At 46.9% G+C, this 19,666-nt stretch overlaps 7 protein-coding genes across 7 annotated transcripts; 4 read left to right on the forward strand and 3 right to left on the reverse strand.

Moving 5' to 3' along the window:
- Window positions 1–375: 375 nt before the first annotated feature.
- I303_102290 (uncharacterized protein) lies at window positions 376–2,424 on the forward strand (the record flags this gene model as incomplete). Its single annotated transcript, XM_018404929.1, has 6 exons — window positions 376–709; window positions 794–867; window positions 940–1,308; window positions 1,374–1,804; window positions 1,877–2,037; window positions 2,099–2,424. 6 exons carry the CDS (start codon window positions 376–378, stop codon window positions 2,422–2,424), a joined length of 1,695 nt encoding a protein of 564 aa, XP_018265210.1.
- Window positions 2,425–2,666: 242 nt separating this feature from the next.
- On the reverse strand, window positions 2,667–3,402 carry I303_102291 (uncharacterized protein; the record flags this gene model as incomplete). The annotated part of the gene is made up of 2 exons (XM_018404928.1): window positions 2,667–3,165; window positions 3,278–3,402. The coding sequence occupies 2 exons, from the start codon at window positions 3,400–3,402 to the stop codon at window positions 2,667–2,669; spliced, it is 624 nt and encodes a 207-aa protein (XP_018265209.1).
- A 568-nt stretch (window positions 3,403–3,970) lies between these two features.
- I303_102292 (uncharacterized protein) lies at window positions 3,971–6,171 on the reverse strand (the record flags this gene model as incomplete). The annotated part of the gene is made up of 7 exons (XM_018404927.1): window positions 3,971–4,499; window positions 4,621–4,934; window positions 5,003–5,253; window positions 5,337–5,429; window positions 5,495–5,591; window positions 5,675–5,782; window positions 5,974–6,171. The coding sequence occupies 7 exons, from the start codon at window positions 6,169–6,171 to the stop codon at window positions 3,971–3,973; spliced, it is 1,590 nt and encodes a 529-aa protein (XP_018265208.1).
- Window positions 6,172–7,665: 1,494 nt separating this feature from the next.
- I303_102293 (uncharacterized protein) lies at window positions 7,666–8,356 on the forward strand (the record flags this gene model as incomplete). Its single annotated transcript, XM_018404926.1, has 2 exons — window positions 7,666–7,793; window positions 7,888–8,356. 2 exons carry the CDS (start codon window positions 7,666–7,668, stop codon window positions 8,354–8,356), a joined length of 597 nt encoding a protein of 198 aa, XP_018265207.1.
- A 455-nt stretch (window positions 8,357–8,811) lies between these two features.
- On the forward strand, window positions 8,812–11,444 carry I303_102294 (phenylalanine-tRNA ligase, alpha subunit; the record flags this gene model as incomplete). Its single annotated transcript, XM_065968517.1, has 9 exons — window positions 8,812–8,991; window positions 9,239–9,388; window positions 9,524–9,960; window positions 10,101–10,216; window positions 10,367–10,601; window positions 10,717–10,808; window positions 10,955–11,031; window positions 11,100–11,159; window positions 11,244–11,444. The coding sequence occupies 9 exons, from the start codon at window positions 8,812–8,814 to the stop codon at window positions 11,442–11,444; spliced, it is 1,548 nt and encodes a 515-aa protein (XP_065824589.1).
- A 1,033-nt stretch (window positions 11,445–12,477) lies between these two features.
- I303_102295 (uncharacterized protein) lies at window positions 12,478–15,489 on the forward strand (the record flags this gene model as incomplete). Its single annotated transcript, XM_065968518.1, has 12 exons — window positions 12,478–12,916; window positions 13,031–13,338; window positions 13,400–13,439; window positions 13,510–13,519; window positions 13,604–13,746; window positions 13,829–13,948; window positions 14,033–14,076; window positions 14,192–14,335; window positions 14,458–14,601; window positions 14,747–14,849; window positions 15,013–15,134; window positions 15,409–15,489. 12 exons carry the CDS (start codon window positions 12,478–12,480, stop codon window positions 15,487–15,489), a joined length of 1,698 nt encoding a protein of 565 aa, XP_065824590.1.
- A 535-nt stretch (window positions 15,490–16,024) lies between these two features.
- I303_102296 (uncharacterized protein) lies at window positions 16,025–19,468 on the reverse strand (the record flags this gene model as incomplete). Its single annotated transcript, XM_018404923.1, has 9 exons — window positions 16,025–16,149; window positions 16,357–16,461; window positions 16,541–16,853; window positions 16,998–17,324; window positions 17,408–17,766; window positions 17,888–18,416; window positions 18,599–18,856; window positions 18,961–19,172; window positions 19,312–19,468. 9 exons carry the CDS (start codon window positions 19,466–19,468, stop codon window positions 16,025–16,027), a joined length of 2,385 nt encoding a protein of 794 aa, XP_018265204.1.
- Window positions 19,469–19,666: the final 198 nt, after the last annotated feature.

Here is a 19,666-nt window from a genome sequence, read left to right on the forward strand (position 1 = left end):
GAGATGATACTGTAATACGAGGCGAGGGTCTATGAGTACTGAGGATGAATGTATAGTGATGGTGGATATGGTGTGGTTTATGAATGATAGAGTATGACGAGGCGACAAGCGACAGGCGAGACGTGGCGCACTACACCGAGAACAGGTAGGCGTGTCAAGCAACGACATCAAGCCAGAGAGAAGGCACGCGCTGTCGCTCTCACTTCAAACATGTGTCACTCACGTGCTATCTTCGATTTTTATTTTTGAATTCCAGCGATGGTCTTGACAGTTGAAGGTTGATATGTTTCCAAGCTCAATTATCAAGCATTGTTGAATCACAAGCAGACTATCGGACCAGCACCCCCGCAAAAGTAATCACAAGCTCCATTCAAAATGCCAGATCCGTTCTTCCAGTCAGAAAAAAAGCGAAAGCGGTCCAACCGAGCCGGACCATCCAGGTCGAATGGAGGCGAAGGTCGTCCATTACTATATGGTAAAGGGCAGAAATCGAAACCTACCAAACGGGCGGAGAAGGACGAAGAGCTCTCGTCCGATGCTGAAGGCGAGAATGGAGGAGGTGATATAGATGATATGGATTTCAGAGCCGGCAGGGAAGACGTCAATTTCAGCGATGAAGAATTGATAGATCAGAACGAGACTGCTGCTGAGAAACGAGTCAGATTGGCTAAAGGGTATTTAGCTAAAGTCAGAGGGGAGGTTGAAGCTGGTTAGTAGAGTCTGTTTTTTCCGTACTACACCATCACATCACCATATCTCAAGGAGAATAATAAGCTGAAGAGGTATATGATAGCCAATGCGAATACGGACTACGACGCTGCCGAGATTGATCGAGAATTGATAGCTTCAAGATTACAGAAAGACGTCGTGAGTTATCTTTCTCCCCCCATTTCTGCTTTGGGCGACTGCGAATAGCTTATACTGGATCACGAACCGTAGGCCGAGCAATCGGGAAAGATACATCTATACATCGCTCCTCACGCTACATCCATTACCACCCGCTTTCTTCCTACTTCGCCTCATGTCCCGACTTCAGCAGCTTTGACACCCCGATACTTATATGTATCGACAAAACGAGGATCAATCATCCGATATGCTACATCCACACTGAAGAAGATCGGTAAACCTTTCGGACAAGCTGTTGGAGAATCTGGCGGACACAAGGGCGAGATCCTCTGTATCGCCGCCAGCGAAGATGGGAAATTCGTAGTTACGGGAGGAAGGGATAAGGTTATCGGTGTATGGAATGTAGAGGGCGAGGAACCCGTTTGGGTGACCGGACTAAAAGGGCACAAAGATGCCGTCACCGTACGTGTAATCCTTCTTTCGACTATCTCAAAATGCTTATACCAATCTACTTGTTGCCTTCACAGTCGATCGCTATTCCACCACTGAACAACCCTTCACATCATATCCTTTCCGCTTCCTCTTCTCGTCATTTAGCTTTACACTCCTTAGCAACGCTCTCGGTCATAGATACGTTCTTCGGACATCAAGACTCGATACCCTCCGTATCCTCCTTGAAACCTACTTTGGCAGTCACAGCTGGTTCGAGGGATAGAACCTGTAGATGGTGGAAAGTCGAAGAGGAAGTACAATTAGTCTTCCGCGGAGGTGGAAAGACGAAGTCTGATCAAAGTGGTCTACTACCCGAAGAGAGGAAAGAGCGTTTAGGAGGCGGTTGGACTGAAGGTGTTGATCCATCAATCAACAGGAAAGGAAAAGGGAAAGAATTTGTGGAAGGTAGCATTGACGTTGTTGAAATGCTGGATGATCAGCATTTCATCTCAGGCGGTGATTCTGGGTGAGTCAGCTCGACACATGCGATCAGCCTATCTCTCAATTTCAAAAGCTAATATGGGTCTTCGTCTTTCAGATCTATTTCGTTATGGCACACAGGAAAGAAGAAACCTATTTTCACCCAGGCATTCGCTCACGGGATAAGCGATCTTGTAGATAGCGAAGAATACTCTATCAGCGGGCCTCGATGGATCACATCGCTAGCAGGCTTGAGAGGAACTAACCTTTTCGCGTCTGGTAAGCCCCACCCATCCTAGATAACAACGACTTGATCACAATTATTGATTCTTGCTTGAAGGATCGTATGATGGTCAAATCCGATTCTGGGCACTGGATCCATCCCTCAAGAATTTCTCAGCAATCTCACTGACGATCCCAATCAAGGGATTCATCAACTCGACACAACTCTTATCTTACCCCTCCGAAACCATACAATCATCCTCCTTCTCCACATCTCAGGAGGAAAGACAAGGCGAAAAGAACAGCAAGACCGATATATACATCGTCGCATCCGTAGGCCAAGAGCCGAGGTTGGGTAGATGGATGAACGATAAATCCGCTAAGAACGGTATCCTCGTGGGCAAGGTAGAGCTGGACGAGCAGGGCAAACGTTTAATGATTTGAGCAGACTATCACGCATGCATGCATCTTTGTCTGTCTGTCCGCGCAGCTTCAAAGCCATGTGCTACAGGAATTAAAAACCATGTCTGGGATCTTGCCAGTTCTGATGTAGAGTCAATTCAATCCTCCAACAGATTTATCGCAGTGGTCACATGGTATAATAAATGGCTGCCAGAGACCGAGCGCACGAGGAGTGTCAAACGGACAGACGTATCACCCATTTCGAACTTGTCATACCATTCATACTATTCACACGGTCTGAATGCCTTGGCTACAGCTTCCCAATCAACCGTATAGACAGTGTATCTCGATCGATTACTCGTGGACGTATGGTCTTTCAGCTGATTGATCAGGCCTACGAGATAATCTACGGTAGGGCCGGAGATATCTGTGGCTCGCAGATTGGCTATCGATATCTTGCACCTACTCTCATCAAACCCCATATCTCCAATAGCCTTGCGGGCCAAATCTTCGTTCCCTTCGTGACTCGCAAAACAGAACACTTCCCATGGGAATCGCGTAGTTAGATGCGCCAATCTATGACTGATCCGTTCGTGTACGAGGAAGGACCCCCATTTATCGGCGAGTTCAAGGATATCCGTCACCTTCGACCAGCTGTTGAGCAAGGGTGGAGTGGGGCTGATCATGTAATCTAAGAAGATCTTCAGGTCGTCTGATTTGAGTTCCATGGGGATAGGGTTCGAGTGGTTATCGAGCGCATCCAGCATATCCTTCAGGACGGAACTATGTTGAATTATCAGGTCGAAAGGACCTTGTCAGCTAGGAGGAGACGCAATGCAAGCCAAAGCGAGATGTTCAGGCTGAACATTAGAAGTGGAAGGCTGAGAAGACGCACCTGTGGCTTTTCATTTCATACGAATGCACCTTAAACCTCACATCATCCGTACTGATCAACGTCAAATCTGCTTCTTCGGAGTTGTATGTCTCGCTCGTGCTCGTATTTGGTATTTCAGGCGACATTTTGGTTCTTCTTCGATCTTGCTCTGTACGCTTTCCTCAGGTGATGACCACTTATATGCCAAGTTCAAAAGATGGGGCGATGAGAAATCGCAGAAGGCACGGCAACCATACTTTACAGCTCTACAACATATCTCTCTACACATACTTATTTGACCGTTCGTGAATCATGTAAGATCGGAAAGACTTGAATTGGAGTCGTACCAGATCATCGACGACTGACAACTGACGCCTGACAATTGACGACTCATGACTGACAACTGACGACTGATGACTTCTTAGTATCGATATAATGTGACAACCGCCTGCGTCTGCAGGCGATATACGAAGTCTGTCTCAGCTTCATAAGCCATAAGCCATATCCCGAAGCCATAGCCATACACGACAGCTGATCTGAGTACAAGGACGGTTCAGTCTTAGTCTCAAGGGGCTTCGCAGTTCCTTCTCACACCAGCAATGAAGGACGATATCATTATACTATTATACTGATACATGCTAGTGGCAACAAACAATATGACTAACGTTCCAACAGCAGAAGACTGCAAAGCGCAGATTCTACATAGAGACAACACTACCAGCCATGATTATTTCCCTGTGTATACGGGTTATTACGTCCGTACGCTTGACCTTGTGTACTCGTATTGCCATTCTGATAATTCTGACTAGGCGCCGCGCCATAGCCCACATTCACATCCACATTGGAATTCGAAGTAGAATAATACGACTCATCGTATGGCAAACCTCCACTATGTCCACTACCATACGAGGTCCTATTGAAGCCTGCTTGTTGGTATGGCGATATCCTACCGCTTTGAAGAGGTTGTGCAGGGGGCGATGACAGATCAGAATACGATCTCGAAGGTGGGAATGAAGGATGATTTTGTGTCTGAGTGTATGTTTGGGTGAAATCGGAATTACTCCTTGAAGGAGGGAAAGTCGGTTGAGTCAAATCCGGATTCGATCTTGAGGTAGGGAAAGGAGCAGAAGCAGAAGAAGAATATGAGGGCGAATACGGTCGATTATCGTACGATTGAGAATGTTGAGCTGGAGGAGGGTACGATATACCCAATGGAGCTGCATTTCCAAGTAAATTCGTGGAACTAAAACATCCACCATGGTCAGCTCTCGTCGCATCCCTTTTGTCCATTCTCCCGCTGCCGCTGTCTGCTCGCCGAAGATGTTCGAACCAGGACTCCGACCACAAGTCCAACTCAGACTCACCTTCCGTAATCACCGGTAGCTGCTGGGGGATAATCATACCCCCCTCTCTGACCTAGACCAGAAGTATCCATTCCACTGCGTTCAGCTTTCCTGCGAGCCTTCTCGATGCTACTGCTACTACTATCATCGTCTTCCAGACTTATTTGCGGTAATGTCGGTTGAGGCATAGCAGCATTCAGGACTTCGCCTTTAGCGTTTTTCAGACCACCTTGAGCAATCTTCTTTTCTAAAGCAGCATTCCGTGCGATTCTCTGACGTTGTTTCTTCTTGATCAATTCCGAAATTCTCTTATCTACTTTGTGGCAAACGTATTCCTATTCGACATCAAAGAACGATCAGATTCTTTCCCTGCTAGATTACACCGTATCAAAATCATGCTCACCTTCAAATTCCCTTGGATGTAACACAACAGAGGCACGTAGAATACCGCCGCCACAATCAACAACAACAGCGAACCCGCAAAGATCAAGACGGTCGCTATCATGGAGAAGAGCAACATCGCAGTGACAGCCGAGTTATCCCAGTATGCAGGTATATCATCGGTCTGAAATCCGTTGGCGTAGGCGAACGAGTATAAGACTAGCGCATTGATCGATTGACGGGGTCCATCGGCCAAGAGAAGTCGTTTCCAGCCTATGACATTCATAGCAATCAGCAGGATATCGCTTTGAGAAAGAGCGCAAAACGAGGAGTTGTCGCTTTGCGTTTGTACTGACCTTTGAAGGTGAAGAAGATGAAGAAGGCAAAATCGTCTTTCTTCTTGGTCGAGCCTTCAATATGACAGAATAGACAGAAATTGTCGTATGCGCCTGTGTTGGAAGTTTGCGTTTAGCAGACAATCCTGATAGAGGACAGTAGGGTGGGTCCCACTTACGGAACGAGTAATAGTCGTTTGCCATCAGATTGGTGAACGCGTATGAGATATCGCGAGAATCGATAACTTGTTTGGCTTTCCACGTCTCATACGCGAGCTATTCCGCGCATGAGTCCATCAGCTCATTCAGTCGGTCACAGATTTACAGCAGAGCGAATTGTGGGAACGATTGAGACTCACAAGCAAGAAGGAAAATATGATACACCCCACAAAAACCCATTTAGCAATCTTGAACTGAACGTCAATCGCACAGTTATTACCGCATCGCTGTCCGATCGAGTTTGTCCACTAACACGTCAATGAATCGGGTCAGTTGTACTATCGCTTCACTAGACCTAGCTACCAGCTGAAGTGGGGAGATGAAGGAGGATTGATACATAGTGGATAGAGGTTTGAGACCGTCTTCTCATAGAATGATCTCCCAAGATCTCCTACAATCAAGACAGTGTTGAGATAGAATTAGGGACGTTCACACTCACATGGTCCGAAAGAATCATCGTAGTAGCCGTGAATATATCCAGCCCGTATACCGCTATCGACTTGAGCAAGAAGACATACTTGAAGATATATTTGATCCTTGTCCATATATCCGTCTTGTGGAATTCTCTGACGTTGACAAAATCGAATTTGTGATCCGGCACTACCTCCCTCTTCCAATCTGCTTCGCAGCAGCACATCTTGGTTGCTATCCCCCGTTCTAAAAGCAGGATTTATTCAAATAGTCTGATTCTGATTATGAGAATGCGTGACGCTGTTCAAATGGGTGTGAAGGGTGTTCTCTCGACCTGCGAGACACTCCGTGAACTCTCCTCCCGAACGATTTCTTGATTCTTTGATCACAACAATCCAGTCAAATTTTCCTGGCCTAGGTATGTGTTCGATACCGAGCCTGTCGATGTGAATATGTGAACTGAGCAACAACAAGATTGAGTTTGATGGGCTCTAAAAAGCTAGCGGGTATGATAATCGTAAAGGAGCGTATTGAGTGAGGTATCAAAGGATGTCGCTTTTGTCTTGTCAATCCTGAGATAGCCAATATAGGATTGTGAGAGAGTGTGAATAACGAATGATAATGAGGTTGATCGTTCGATGGGTACCTTTAGCGTCAATACGCTACCCGACTAAGCTGCTGGGCTAGTTTGGCTTTGGTGCCGTAGCTAGACAACCGTTGTTATCTGAACGACCGGCTCTTTCTCAGCAAATTTGGCCGTAATGACTTTTGAGTCGGACGACCTTTGTACCTTTCAAGCTGGATCTCCTCGTTGTTCGCGGAAGGTGAGTACTGCTTCTACCAGAGAAGTTATCGTTCTGGAGGTCAATCGTACTGTATATGGGTGAAAGAATGGCTGGATCCGAGCGTCTTTTTCCGAACGTCGGGGGTGCGATCGAGGTGATAGGTAGGCAGATGGGTCTAAGGAGTGTGAGTAGTAAAGAACGTATGTGATGTTGGTTGCTTAGCCTGATGATGATGATGCGAGGTCTTCTCTCTACTACTCAAGAAGATACACAAATACGTTGGATCTTTGCATGAAACGCAGCCATGAAAAAGCAAATCCAAGCAGCTAATTGCTATTGTCTGGACTCAACTTGCCATTCAGGGGTAAGTTAAAAAGACAGACGCGTGATATACCACAAAAGATGAAACACATATACGACCTAAGTGGCGCGTTTTAGGGGTCATACAAGTGCGAATAAAGTGGTAAATGATCGACGTTGAATTGCATACAGACGATGGGATCTGTGTTCGCAAGTCGTTTCTGTATGCCATCAAGTTGTTATCTTGCGATGCCACATGGACTCGTCTGACAATGTTGGGTTTCTGATCGTGCATATTGATACATTGGTATTGGTCTGATGAGCTTCCACAATATGCCACAAAATGCTAATCTGATGTACCATCAAATGGGTCGTGCTCCTGAAAAGGACGTGTCATGATATACCAAAACAGGACACAATGATGACCGCAAGCGGCTTCCAAAACCTCGCTCAATACACGTGTTGAGAGGTCTGTGTCGTGTCCTTTGCTCAATCCGCTGATCTTACTGCCTTCGTATCATATCACGCTGAGAACGAAGACTGACACTAATTTGACTGGACTGTACATCTTCTTGTCCCACTAACAAGTATCTCGTCTAAGTACTCTTCATCAAGCAGCCTCAACGATCCGCAGAATGCCCGAGTCAACAGCCCCGACCTACTCCATTCCAGAGCAATACTTATCAAGCAATGCCGACCTGACCTTGAAGAGCTCAGATGCCGACGAGTTCAAAGTGTGTTCGTACATGTTAAAAGCCCACAGGTAAGCTCAGGCAATTGGATCGAGCTGACGAGATGCTAAAAAGATCGTCTGCGTTGACCTGATTTGTGACTTGATATGGGAATATGGTAATCAGTAAAGTCTTTCGAGACATGCTAAGTGATTCTACTCTCGTATCAAATGGTCATTCAATCGACATTGACGCTACCTCCCCCGACCTCTCAATGTTCTTGGACTACATGCACAAATCCAGAGTCGATCCGCCGGCTGACTGGGCTCAAGCTCAGGCGATACTTCAATTGTGCGACAAATTCGAGTGCGATATCGTCAGCGAGAGAGTCCGCAGAAGACTGAGAGAAGGGGTCCGAACATCACCGTGGGAAGCATTCGCTTTAGCAAGTCAATACGATGATGTCGAGATAGCTCAATGGGCTCTACGAGCTTTAGGCAACGACCACACCCGAAAGGACCTCACCGCTTCCAACATCGGTGCCCGAGACGCTTCGATGATGACGCTCCTATACCTGCTGGGATACCTTCGATTGGCCTATCAGCCAAGAACTAATTGGAATTACCTCGGCAAGCAGTTCAAGCCCGGTAAATGAGTTCTTCCGAGCTGTCAATAACATATCAGTTATTCCTGATGAGATATTCGAGAACTGGTACATAGCCACCATGGAGTCCGTAGTCCCAGATGTATCATATGGACTGCACATGCGCATGAGTCATGATCATCTCGCATACAAAGGACGAGTTGCGCATAGAGAGACAATTTAGGCGTATCATTCGAAACTCACCGCTTGCGCCGCTTCGGCGCGCCTAAAAAGCGAGTCAGTCGGGAGGGACCGAGCGGTTTTATAGTTGTCAAAAGGCTACTCGTAAATGTTGAAATTGTCGAATATGCATTCGAGTCCAAGTATCAGGTGTAGCATTCTTGTCCTTCTCAAAACAGCAGTAATCTTCCAACAGGAGACAGGATCCTCCTCTGAACATCTGACCCTCCCTTGCCTGTCTACCTGTCTCTTGAATACTGCGATCCTGCAAGAGACGACCGACCACGATGTCGTCTCCTACTCCTACCCCCACTCCCGAAACCATCCAAACGTTGATCCTTCAAACCCTCTCAACAGCAAATACCATCCCAGATTCAAGGGAATTAGCTGTTGATGGAAGGGCACTGAGTACTGCGGAGGATCAGAATGTGATTAGAGGTGTGTTGGATAGTCTGCAGAGGAAGGAGGTGAGCTTGCCATGACCTTGGGTCACCGAAAATCGGTCATTGGGATTTGCTGTGTGTCAGGTGGACAAGAAATGAGTGGCTTAAAACAGTATGAGGACCAACGGAATATATCTTGCGAAGAGCTGGCTTTGGACCTCGGGATAAATGTCTGGAGAAACTGCTTTCATGCAGGCTTCTGATACTACTTGGTGTTCCAAAGACTGAGAATGAATACGCTAACTCAATCTACTCGGATCTCCTCGTACAGATGGTCGAATACAAACAGATCACTGCGACCTCTTTCACCCTCACTGAAGAAGGACAATTGATAAATGAGAAAGGATCGCACGAGATCAGAGTCTGGCAAGTTTTACCTGTCAAAGGTCAAGGTCAACCAGTCACCGTCCCGGAATTACAGGTGAGTCTGGTTCGCATTTGACCCAACCCCAACATAAACACCTTCCGCATACCTGCCTTCCCTCCATCGCAGCATCCCATCATTTCACAAGCCTCAAGCCTCAGCTGCTAATACTGAAGGTTGGCGATATGGCAGAAACTCGTCGGAGCAGACGTAGCCAAGATCGGCCAGTCAAACGCCTTCAAGAAAAAATGGATATCGAAAGACGGTGCCGGATTCGTACGGGCCATCGAACAACCCCCTGTAGACGATACCGCAGAATTACTTCGAGAAATCTCGGCTAGCGGAGACTGTGTGGGCGGAGACAGCGTGACTAAGGAACTGCAAAAACGAAAATTGATCACTCCCAAAAAACATATACACTATTCCATCTCGAAGGGCACGAATTTCTCGACAGAGGTCAAACAGCTGGAAACTGATTTGACGGTCGAGATGCTCCAGTCTGGAACATGGAAAGAATCGTCTTTCAAAACCTACAACTTTGCGGCTGCTGGACAACCTACGGATGGGGGGGCGCTGCATCCGTTATTGAAGGTTAGAGAGGAGTTCAGGAATATTTTCTTTGATATGGGGTATGTCCCGTTTCTTCTCTTCTCTCTTCCTCCTTTTACCTGTTCGACCGCCATGATCCAACGCCAAACGAAGCGACACCAAGGAACAGGCATAGTAACAATGAAGGGAAGATGACTAACTTATGGGAATGGATCACTAGATTCACGGAAATGCCAACCAACCAATTCGTCGAATCCGCATTCTGGAACTTTGACGCAATGTTCGTACCGCAACAACACCCAGCTAGGGAAGTACAAGATACCTTCTACGTGAAGAGTGAGTGTCGTCCATGCACACAACCATATCCTCATTTCACCCGATTATGATTGGTGCTATACACCCAACTATGCTTGGTGCTATACAAGTCTTCGAGCAGTGAGACATGAGGTGAGATCAGTTTACTGACGATTGATTGCTCTTTTTTAGGCCCGGTGAAAGCCCTTCAACCTGATCCGGAGTATTACGAGCGAGTACGAAAGATACATGAAGAAGGTGGCTATGGATCAATAGGCTACCGAGCGCCTTTCTCACGAGAAGAAAGCGAAAAGCTGTTACTCAGAACGCATACAACCGCTGTATCCACTGCTATGTTGTATAAGCTGGCCAATCAACCTGGGGGTTTTAAGCCTGCTAAGATGTACAGTATCGATCGTGTGTTCAGGTAAGTCATCAGTCCGCAATTGTGTCCATCCTCAGTCTATCTATCAAATTAGGGGAAAGATAGAACCCCTTCGAATTTCGATAGCTGACTCGGAGTTTCCGATTCTTCTTTGTAGAAACGAAGCTATGGATGCTACTCATTTGGCGGAGTTCCACCAAGTCGAAGGTGTCGTTGCTGATTACAATATCACGCTGGGCCACTTGATTGGTATGTCTAAGCTCTCACAATTCCCCCTTTGCTGCCCTGCGCACATTCCCGATGGTCCACATCCCTTTCCTGCCGCCATCCCTTGAATGAGATCCGCGCTTCTGACGTGTGAAACTTGTGCTGCTTCTGATTCCTGCTTCTGACAGCCTTCATGCAAGAGTTCTTCGCCAAGACTGGTAATCACAAATTGAGATTCAAGCCTGCTTACAACCCCTACACCGAGGTGAGTGCAGCAGCCGCGAACCCGTTTTCAGACCGTTTTCGTAACACTGATAACACATCCCGCCATAGCCAAGTATGGAGGTCTTCTCGTGGCATGAAGGATTAGGTAAATGGATCGAGATCGCCAATGTGAGCATCATATCACATCATCTCAGTCTTATCCTGGCGTCGCGAAAAGATTTAGCTGATCGTCGTGTATTGGGTCCTGCTTAGTCCGGTATTTTCCGTCCTGAGATGTTGGAGCCTATGGGTTTACCCAAGGGAGTGAGAGTATTAGGTTGGGGTATGTCATTGGAACGACCGACAATGATTAAATACAAGATAGGAGATATAAGGACGTTAGTTGGCCATAAGACTGATTTGGATCAAGTGAAGAAGAGAGCTGCGGTCAGGTTGGAAAAAGGTGATGATTAATTTTTTTTCATTCACGCGGGGCTCAAGCCAAGAGGTACGATGAGAGGTCCAGGTCCAGGTCCAAGGATCATCCAAGGGCAAAATGGACAAGTAGTAACAAAGGGTAGATAGGATGGACGTGTTTTGACTGGTTTTACGCGCCTCATGCACAAATGTAGTTAGATAATTAGATAATTGAATTCAGGGTCAAAAACAAAAAAAAAAACAAAATCCTGGATGTCTCGATTCAATTCACATGCTCATCCTCATACCCTCATACTCTCATAGGCACTACGCACACATGCTGCTGAGCCCAGATTAAGGTTTATAACGTTATAACGTTAATCTCTGGATTTCCACGCGACAGAGATCGTCCCGCTGTCCTCGCACCGCACTTGTTCTTGAGCTCTTTCGCCTGAGTCGTGAGACATCTTTGATACTTTCACAGTAAACAATCGACGGGCGGACGGAAGATGTTCGGCTGATCAGAAGCTCCAGGGTCGAAGCCAAGCTCACGTTGAGTGTGAGCGCACTCCATACACCATACTCTATGATCATTACGCCAAGTGACCTTCCTAGGCTTAAGGTTGGGTCTGAACCTGCAATCATACCTACCATATTCGGTATTTGGTGTTAGGATCTGACGGCTGACGATAAATTACTCGCAATCAGAGGCATCACCTGTGACGGACGGACGGACGATTGATTAGATTCGATTTCGGACATTGAATCTATCTTGTACGTATTGATTCATCATTATTAGTTTTATCATTGTCAGAATAGATCCACCCAATTCATCTGATTCACGCTCACACACAATTCACAGACAGCGATATCAGCAGTGTTAGACCTAGACCAAAATCATCTAGCATTTAGCATTCCGTCATCGCAACGGTCAGGTGAGATCTCATACGCGTAAAGCTATATCGGCACGGCACGCAAGACGCAGAACGGAGAGGAGGACACCTTGATCCAAGCAACTCTCCCTCACTCACCGTCGCTCGTCACACGCTACCACCACAGTCCGATGCCTTTGCCTTTAACGACGATCACAATGTTCGCGATGCCTCATCTGAACAAACGCCTCATGCTGCGGACGGGCTTCATCTCCTTATCGATCATCCTCCTCATCCTCTTAGCGCCCAGTCTCACTCTTCACGAAGACGGCGACGTGTTGGCGGATCCATCGAGTAGTCCGAGCATCGATAGTGCGCGTCCTAACGGATGGAATTGGGATTCCAATCAGGAGAAATGGTTCAACAGCGTCGGTGGTCATAAGACCAATACCAATACCAAGAACGGTTGGTCAACGAAGACCAAGGCCAAGTTGAAGGATCTTATCAATTTGAACGTGAATGTGAATGGGAAGAAGTGGAAAGACGCACAAGAGACTCTGTACGGACGAAATGGGTATGAGAATGGATATGAGGGACAAGGTAAAGATGGATGGGTGGATTTGGAGAGGGAGTTGTTAGTTACCAAATATGAGGGTGGTGAGTCACCTACCCTCTTCACTCGTTCCCATATAGGTCCTGGGTCCGATTCTCATGATTACTCGAATGCTTGATCATCGATTTTGCTGAACCAATTCTGGGTGATCGATGTAGGTACACCGGGATATCAAGTCTTCTCGAATTTATACTTGGTCAACTCGGTCCTCACCTCGGTCGTACCAAGTACAAACCAACTGATCATACCTGACCAAGGTATGGAGAACGAGATGCAGATGGATATGGACATGCAAGAACACCTATCTGAGGAGTCATCGCCATATAAGAAATTCCCAGATGTGAAATATATAATGTCGAGTGAAAAGAGGGGTGTGGTTGCGGGGGAAGATCGATGGAAGGTCGTTGATCAGGATGTAGGACGGGAAGAGATCGGAAAGAAGGGCTTCAGATTGGGAGGAGTCACTGTGAGTTTGGGCTCCCTCTGCTGAGTAGGAATCGTAATCTGACGCAAAATGATGGACGTAGTACATCTTCAATGACCCTCCTGGACCAGATGGATACCTCGGTGAGTCTGGGTCATCTATACTCTTCCCTCCAGAGCGCATCATAGCTAATCACATACTCGCTTTTACTAGTCTATTTCAGGTAATTTTGAATCCGACACGATATCTCCTATCTACATTACGATGATGCAATACTGACTGACAAACAACCGCCTTCGATTCGCAGACATTTCGTCCTAGAAGCTTTCCTCGGCGCTACAAGAGTCCTAGCCTCGACATTATCGGGTTCATCCGTCACGCCGACCCCGAAGAGAGTCTGGTTCCCAAGATGCGGGTCTGAACCTAGTTGGAGAGACGACAGGGGTGAAAGTGAGCCTTGGACCATTTATTCCACTCTATCTCTGACACACAGATGATTCGAAGCTAATGATACGCCAAATCTTGTTCGTAGATGCTTGGTTCCTGGCTCAGGCTTTACCAGCCGCCACTATCGAAGATAAGCATGGATGGGAAGATAAAAATACTGCTGGATTACCTATATTGTTGGAGAAGGTCGTCATCATTGATCGATGTAAGTCATAGCATCTTGTGACCATCTGCTTCTTATTTTCATGCGGTTATCATTTCGGCTGATAACATACGGTTGGATATCTAGGGGCAGCTCATTCGTCAGGTGGAGAAGTCGGTAAATGGGGCAAGGTGAGTCTTGGATACAATCTGCTTGGCGCCTCTTTTACCACTTTCTGCTTTAATGCGCCCCGTCGAGCTTATATTATATGGGCATTCTTTTCTGACACAATCTTGTTGCAAATAGATGAACGCCTTGATACCGTCTTTACCAGCCGCGCAGACATTCTGGGAACCCATCCGATCCAACGTGATGCGTTCGTTGGGCGTAGATGGACATACGGGAATTGGTTCGAGGGGATTACCGGTGATAGTATACGTTGATCGACAAGTGAGTCTTGCACTTGCATCTGTCCCAGTGCTCGCCGCGAAGTGGTGCATTTGCACACCAGAAAACAACCAGTCGAATCAGTCAAGCTAAGCTGATGTCATGCTGTACCTTTGTCATCGCAGAAAGAAAATCCCAAGATGCGACAGGCCGACCATAATGCCCTCGTAGAAGGATTGATGAGCTTGACCAACATCGCGGAGGTCCATGTAGCTAGGATAGCAGCTATGAGCAAGGCTCGTCAGGTGGAACTCATGGGCAGGGCACAGGTGGGTCAAAATTCCGTCTTAGGCGTTCCATTCCGCCCGACGACATTATGAATGTTGGGATGAGGGATCACATGTCAAATGTCAAATGTACTATGGCAAATGACAAATGACAGATGAGAATGCTAACTCTGAGCGGACATTACAGGTCATAATCTCGATACATGGTGACGAGCTGTTCACCTCATTATGGATGCCGCAACGAGAGAATTCATTGGTGATTGAATTATTTGAAGAAGGCGGATTTGTCCGTAAGTACCTCTGTCCCTTTTGTCTATTTTGTCTACTTCGTCTACTATCACTTGTCTTCCTTCCTCTTCTATCCTGTCTACTATCACTTCCCTTGTCTCTCTTCAGCTCGGCTGTTTCGAGAGTCGATTCAAGGGCTGACTGATTTGGTCTCTCTGATTACAGGCGATTTCGAGTTACTGGCTAGTGGATTGAACCATAAATATGTAGCTATCTCGGGGGACAGTTTATTACCTGAAGAGAAATGGAGGGAAAGTGGGTCTACGAAAGGGCCAGAACGGGATAAAGTGAGTCGTCTGTCTGCTGGTTGTTTTCTCGGTTCTTTTGGAAGATTCCTTCGACTGGCTCCTTCTTTCTCCCTATTCTACGTGTATCATGTCGTTTTTCCTTCCGCTCTGTTCATCGTTTCCACTCTCCTTCCCCTTCCACTCCCCCTGATACTCGCTGCCTCTCTGTCTTATGTCCGCAATATTGCCATACTCGACTCCAAATCCAAAGCGATGCTGATGGCGATGCTAACGAATCTACCCTTGGCATTGCGTTTACGCTTGCGTTTGACAGGGCGAAATCAGTATAAATACGGAACTGATAATAAGGACAATCGAGGAGACATTGAATATCCATTCGATAGCTGAAGATTAGAGGGCTATGTTATGATATCAACACTTTCAGTTTTCATGTCAATTGGGTTTTATGAGTTCAGGTGCTTTCAATGGGATTGTTGTATTTCTGTCACTGTTAACATACCATATTCACATGCATATCTGCTTAAGACTCAATCACATTGAGCCAGACGCACGCCCTGCACAGAACAGAACAGAACAGGACAGGACAGAACAAAACAGAACAGTTCAATCTAATCTAATCCAATCGACTTTAATCACTCGTTGTTGTCTGTGTCTATGTCTGTGATTTTGTTTTAATTGGAACAGCTTATCGATGGTACAGTATGATGTCCGATCAAAACTCGACAAGGCCAGTCTCAGTCTCAGTCGAGAAATAAGGCCATGCCGCGGTGAAATCGGGCCGCACAAATTCCGTTGGCTTTGGCGTTGAACGAAGAAGCAAAAGTGTCGATATCGGCATTGTATGACAAGACATAAGAATATGTTAGGTCAGATTACCTACATATATACATTGTATGTCTGAATAGGAATCTATATATCCAATCTATACGCTATATCCCAAATATCTCCAAAGCCACTACCGCCTCTTCGCCCGCCTTATCGTGGATACTCAAAACGGGTATCAGAGTGTAGTTACACTTCAATTGAGACATAGACATGGATAAGAGCGACGAGACTGGTTTGGGGGATACAACAATCATTAGCGTCTTTTCGTCCATTCATTCGTTCGTTCATTCGTGGGTTCACAAATTCAGTCTCTCCAAACCCAAAATCCGGATGCCAAATGCCAACATAAGGAAAAACCTTTTCTCCGTGTTACATCAAAGCCCAGTTCAAACCAAAATAATGGCAGAAGCACATGACAAGCGGTCAAAATACTCACGGTGATTCTCCGTTCCAGGTAGATGATATATCCTTACGGTAATTGCCTTTTCCACCGTCCTGGCAATTCGAGTTATATCCCATATCCTCGAAAGCTCGTCGATAGCTTCATAATTACCGATACAGAGCCCAAATCATCGTCAGTCGCCAAACTACTGAGAGTAAAATCAATTGACATGACCTACCCCTCACAAATACAACACCTCTCGATCCTTGATTCAGCTTTGAAGTGGTGGAATATGCCTCCCACCGTATTCTACGCTCAAGCTCTTCTGCCTGTTCATATATCGGTTCCAGCTCGTGATCCTCATCGTCCTCTTCCGCATCATCATCGCGACCTCTTTCGATCGTGCCACTCGTGCCACTCATGCCAGCCATGCTTGATATTGGATCAACGCCTCTCCGTCCCGTATGCACATTGACTTGATACTCCACCAGCGCGGATTTAGGTAATTCCTCAGCTTGAACAAAGAGTACTGGAGTCCTTGAATCGCCGTTCTAAGACGAGGTATCGCAATCAAGGACAATTATCGTCAGCATCAGTCTCAGTCGCAGCGTCGAAATCAGCCAAGTAGCCAAGTATGATCACGTTCTTTTGCCTAACGATCTAGGAATCGGGTATGGGGTATACGCTGGACTGACCCGTTCAATCCACAATTCCCAAGCTTTTCTAAATACCTTCAAGCCCTCTGCATCCCTCTGCAATACGGACTTCGCCTCCGCACGCGAGCCAGTGCCAGAGACACAACCAGAGGAAGCCCACCACGCCGTACAGCTTTCCACCCATCCTTCCCACCCGCCACCTGTATAATTCTTACTACGCAAGACATCGATGATCTTGCTTACGTGCTGCAAAGCCAGTATCGCTTGGTGCGGATATGGTGATGGAGATGGAGATGGCGGTATAGGAAGGGTCAGAGAAGGTGGGAGGAGGGGTATTTGGCCTGCTAGATGTAATCGTTGATTCACCTGATAATCACCATAAGAGGTATTATCAATCAGCTAGACCGGGAAAGTATTGCGAGATCGAGTCGCATATCTAGAACACTCACCATGACTGCTTGACTGTAGGGCCCGATATTTGCAGGAGCCCAATAACTCAGTCCTTGCACATGCAGCGCATTCCTCCCTCCCACCGACGATAGCTGCTGCTGACTTTGCTCCGCTGATACTGTTGAGACTGTTGATGATGATGAGGGCGAGGTCGGGAGTGTATCGTCAAATCCGACAATCTCGATTCGCACGCGACCAGATGCGAGAGGTACAGCGACGGTAGCTCTAGAAGGCGGGGACGTCCCAAAGTATGTCTTGTACATTTCGTTTGCCGGTACGAAGAGCGACATGGAAGATAAGAGCAGGGTGATATGGGTGGTGTGGAGAGGTAAAGATAGGTTATTCGATTTGAGGGTTTCTACGTAAACCCAACGTCCATCGAGTTGATCGTAAGGGTAATCAGCCGCGTTTAAGACAGCGCAAGACTCGACGGCGACGGCGATGGGTGTCTGATCCGAGAATGATGAAAGATCGCTCACCTGATATGTCATCGAAACATTTTCTCAATTCTTGTCCCACATCCTCGCCTTCTTGGGTAATTCCACTTATGCTGGCCGAGAACCATCTTCCTTGCCTTGCGAATCTGACCTTCTGGCCTTCGTCATTAGCTGAGTGTAGGTCAGAGCTCGAGTCATTCCTGCGATCGATTTTGTCACGCAAAGTATTGAGGTTGTTGACGTTGTCTATCTTCAAGGTTTCCAGACCGACATCTCTCTTCAATTCCTCTAGAAGTTCTATACTATCTTCATCTAGACCTTCTTCTGCCTGTTCATGATTATCGAGACCCAGCATATCCCGCAATTCTGCTACACTAGGTTTGACCCATCCTTCCTTTTCTTCAAGCTCGGCATCCTCAATCTTCAGGTACGCCACAGGATACGGTTCCGGATCAGTGACGATCGTTCGAACCGTTTTCAACTTGATTCGATGCGAGAAGAGCGGTGTGGATAATGTGAAAGTCTCGTACTCGCCTCCTTCTCCGGCTGGGTGCGAGCCATAGCGTGCTTCCTACCAGTTCGTCATCCCCGTGTCAGCGTCTTTGTTCCAAGTTTGCCAAATGATCGACATTGTTAAGGATCATTCCCTTCGTATCTTCGCACCAGTATCGAATTGGAGGCATGGAGGTGGAAGGATGAGGCGGATCTGACCATAAAATGAAGATAAAGTTTAAAAGGTGAGAAGGAACATACCAATTTCCTGAGCAATGGCATGATGTCCGCCAACTGTTTCCCTACAACTTCTGTGCCCAGTCCTACCCCGGCCACTTTCATCAACACCACCTCCATCCCGCAACTCAGCATCCGCTCGAGTAATGGCATCTGCTTCGACTGCCATAGATAAGCCAGTGAAACAAGATTCAGGCGCGAACAGACGTGTTCGATTCGGAGTCTTTGGTACGTCGAGAGAATCGCTCCTGATGATAAGGCCGTAGCTTCTGGGTGTTTGGCCTGCAACATCACATCACATCATCAGATACTCAATAATTTTTCCATATCACGCCATACATTCCAAGTACCAAGTATGAATTTGAGTACCAGGGAGATACACGTACCATAACATCCACGAGCAATTTCGTCAAATCTTCAGTCTCATCGCCCCCTTCTCCTGAGCCTTCTCCGCCTTTCAATCGACTGCCATATTCGGGTCCTTTCGAGACTGCTTTGCCCTTGATGACTCTCGTATAGAGTGGTAGATCCATAGACTTGGCGATTAGGTGTATGAGGTTGGTGCCGACACTTTGATATAGGTGGGAATCGAGTTCGTCTGTTTCCCATGTCAATCAAAGTCAGTCTTAGGAAGCATTGCCCGGACATACGGGTCGGAAATATCATAAATAAATTAGAGCAGCGGATGAAAAATAGATCAGGCTAAAGAGGTATAGATTATGGACAGCAAGACTCACCCACTCCAGGCTCAGGAGTCAGAGTAGCCAGAGCTACAATCTTATGCCCATTCGCGACGCAATGCATGAGGTTGAAGCAGCTGTCCTTCCCACCTGACACGAGCCCTATCACTTTGTGTTTCGTCCCGGGCAAGGAGGTTGCGCATGGGTCGGACATGGTGTAGGTCGGTCCGAGTTTCGGCTGGCTTGAAGTCGAGTCTCTTTGGTCTTCTTCGCGAGCTCCTCTCGGTACAATGCTATGCTATGGGTGTTCAGCAATGACAAGATAAGCAGAAGGATTACCTTCTTGTTAGGAACTTTTGAAATCGTTCGAGGGTTATGGAGACTCCGCAAACATATTTCGGAGATTAGGGTT

This window comes from Kwoniella dejecticola, chromosome 2, assembly GCF_000512565.2.
Source record: "Kwoniella dejecticola CBS 10117 chromosome 2, complete sequence".
NCBI lineage: Eukaryota > Fungi > Basidiomycota > Tremellomycetes > Tremellales > Cryptococcaceae > Kwoniella > Kwoniella dejecticola.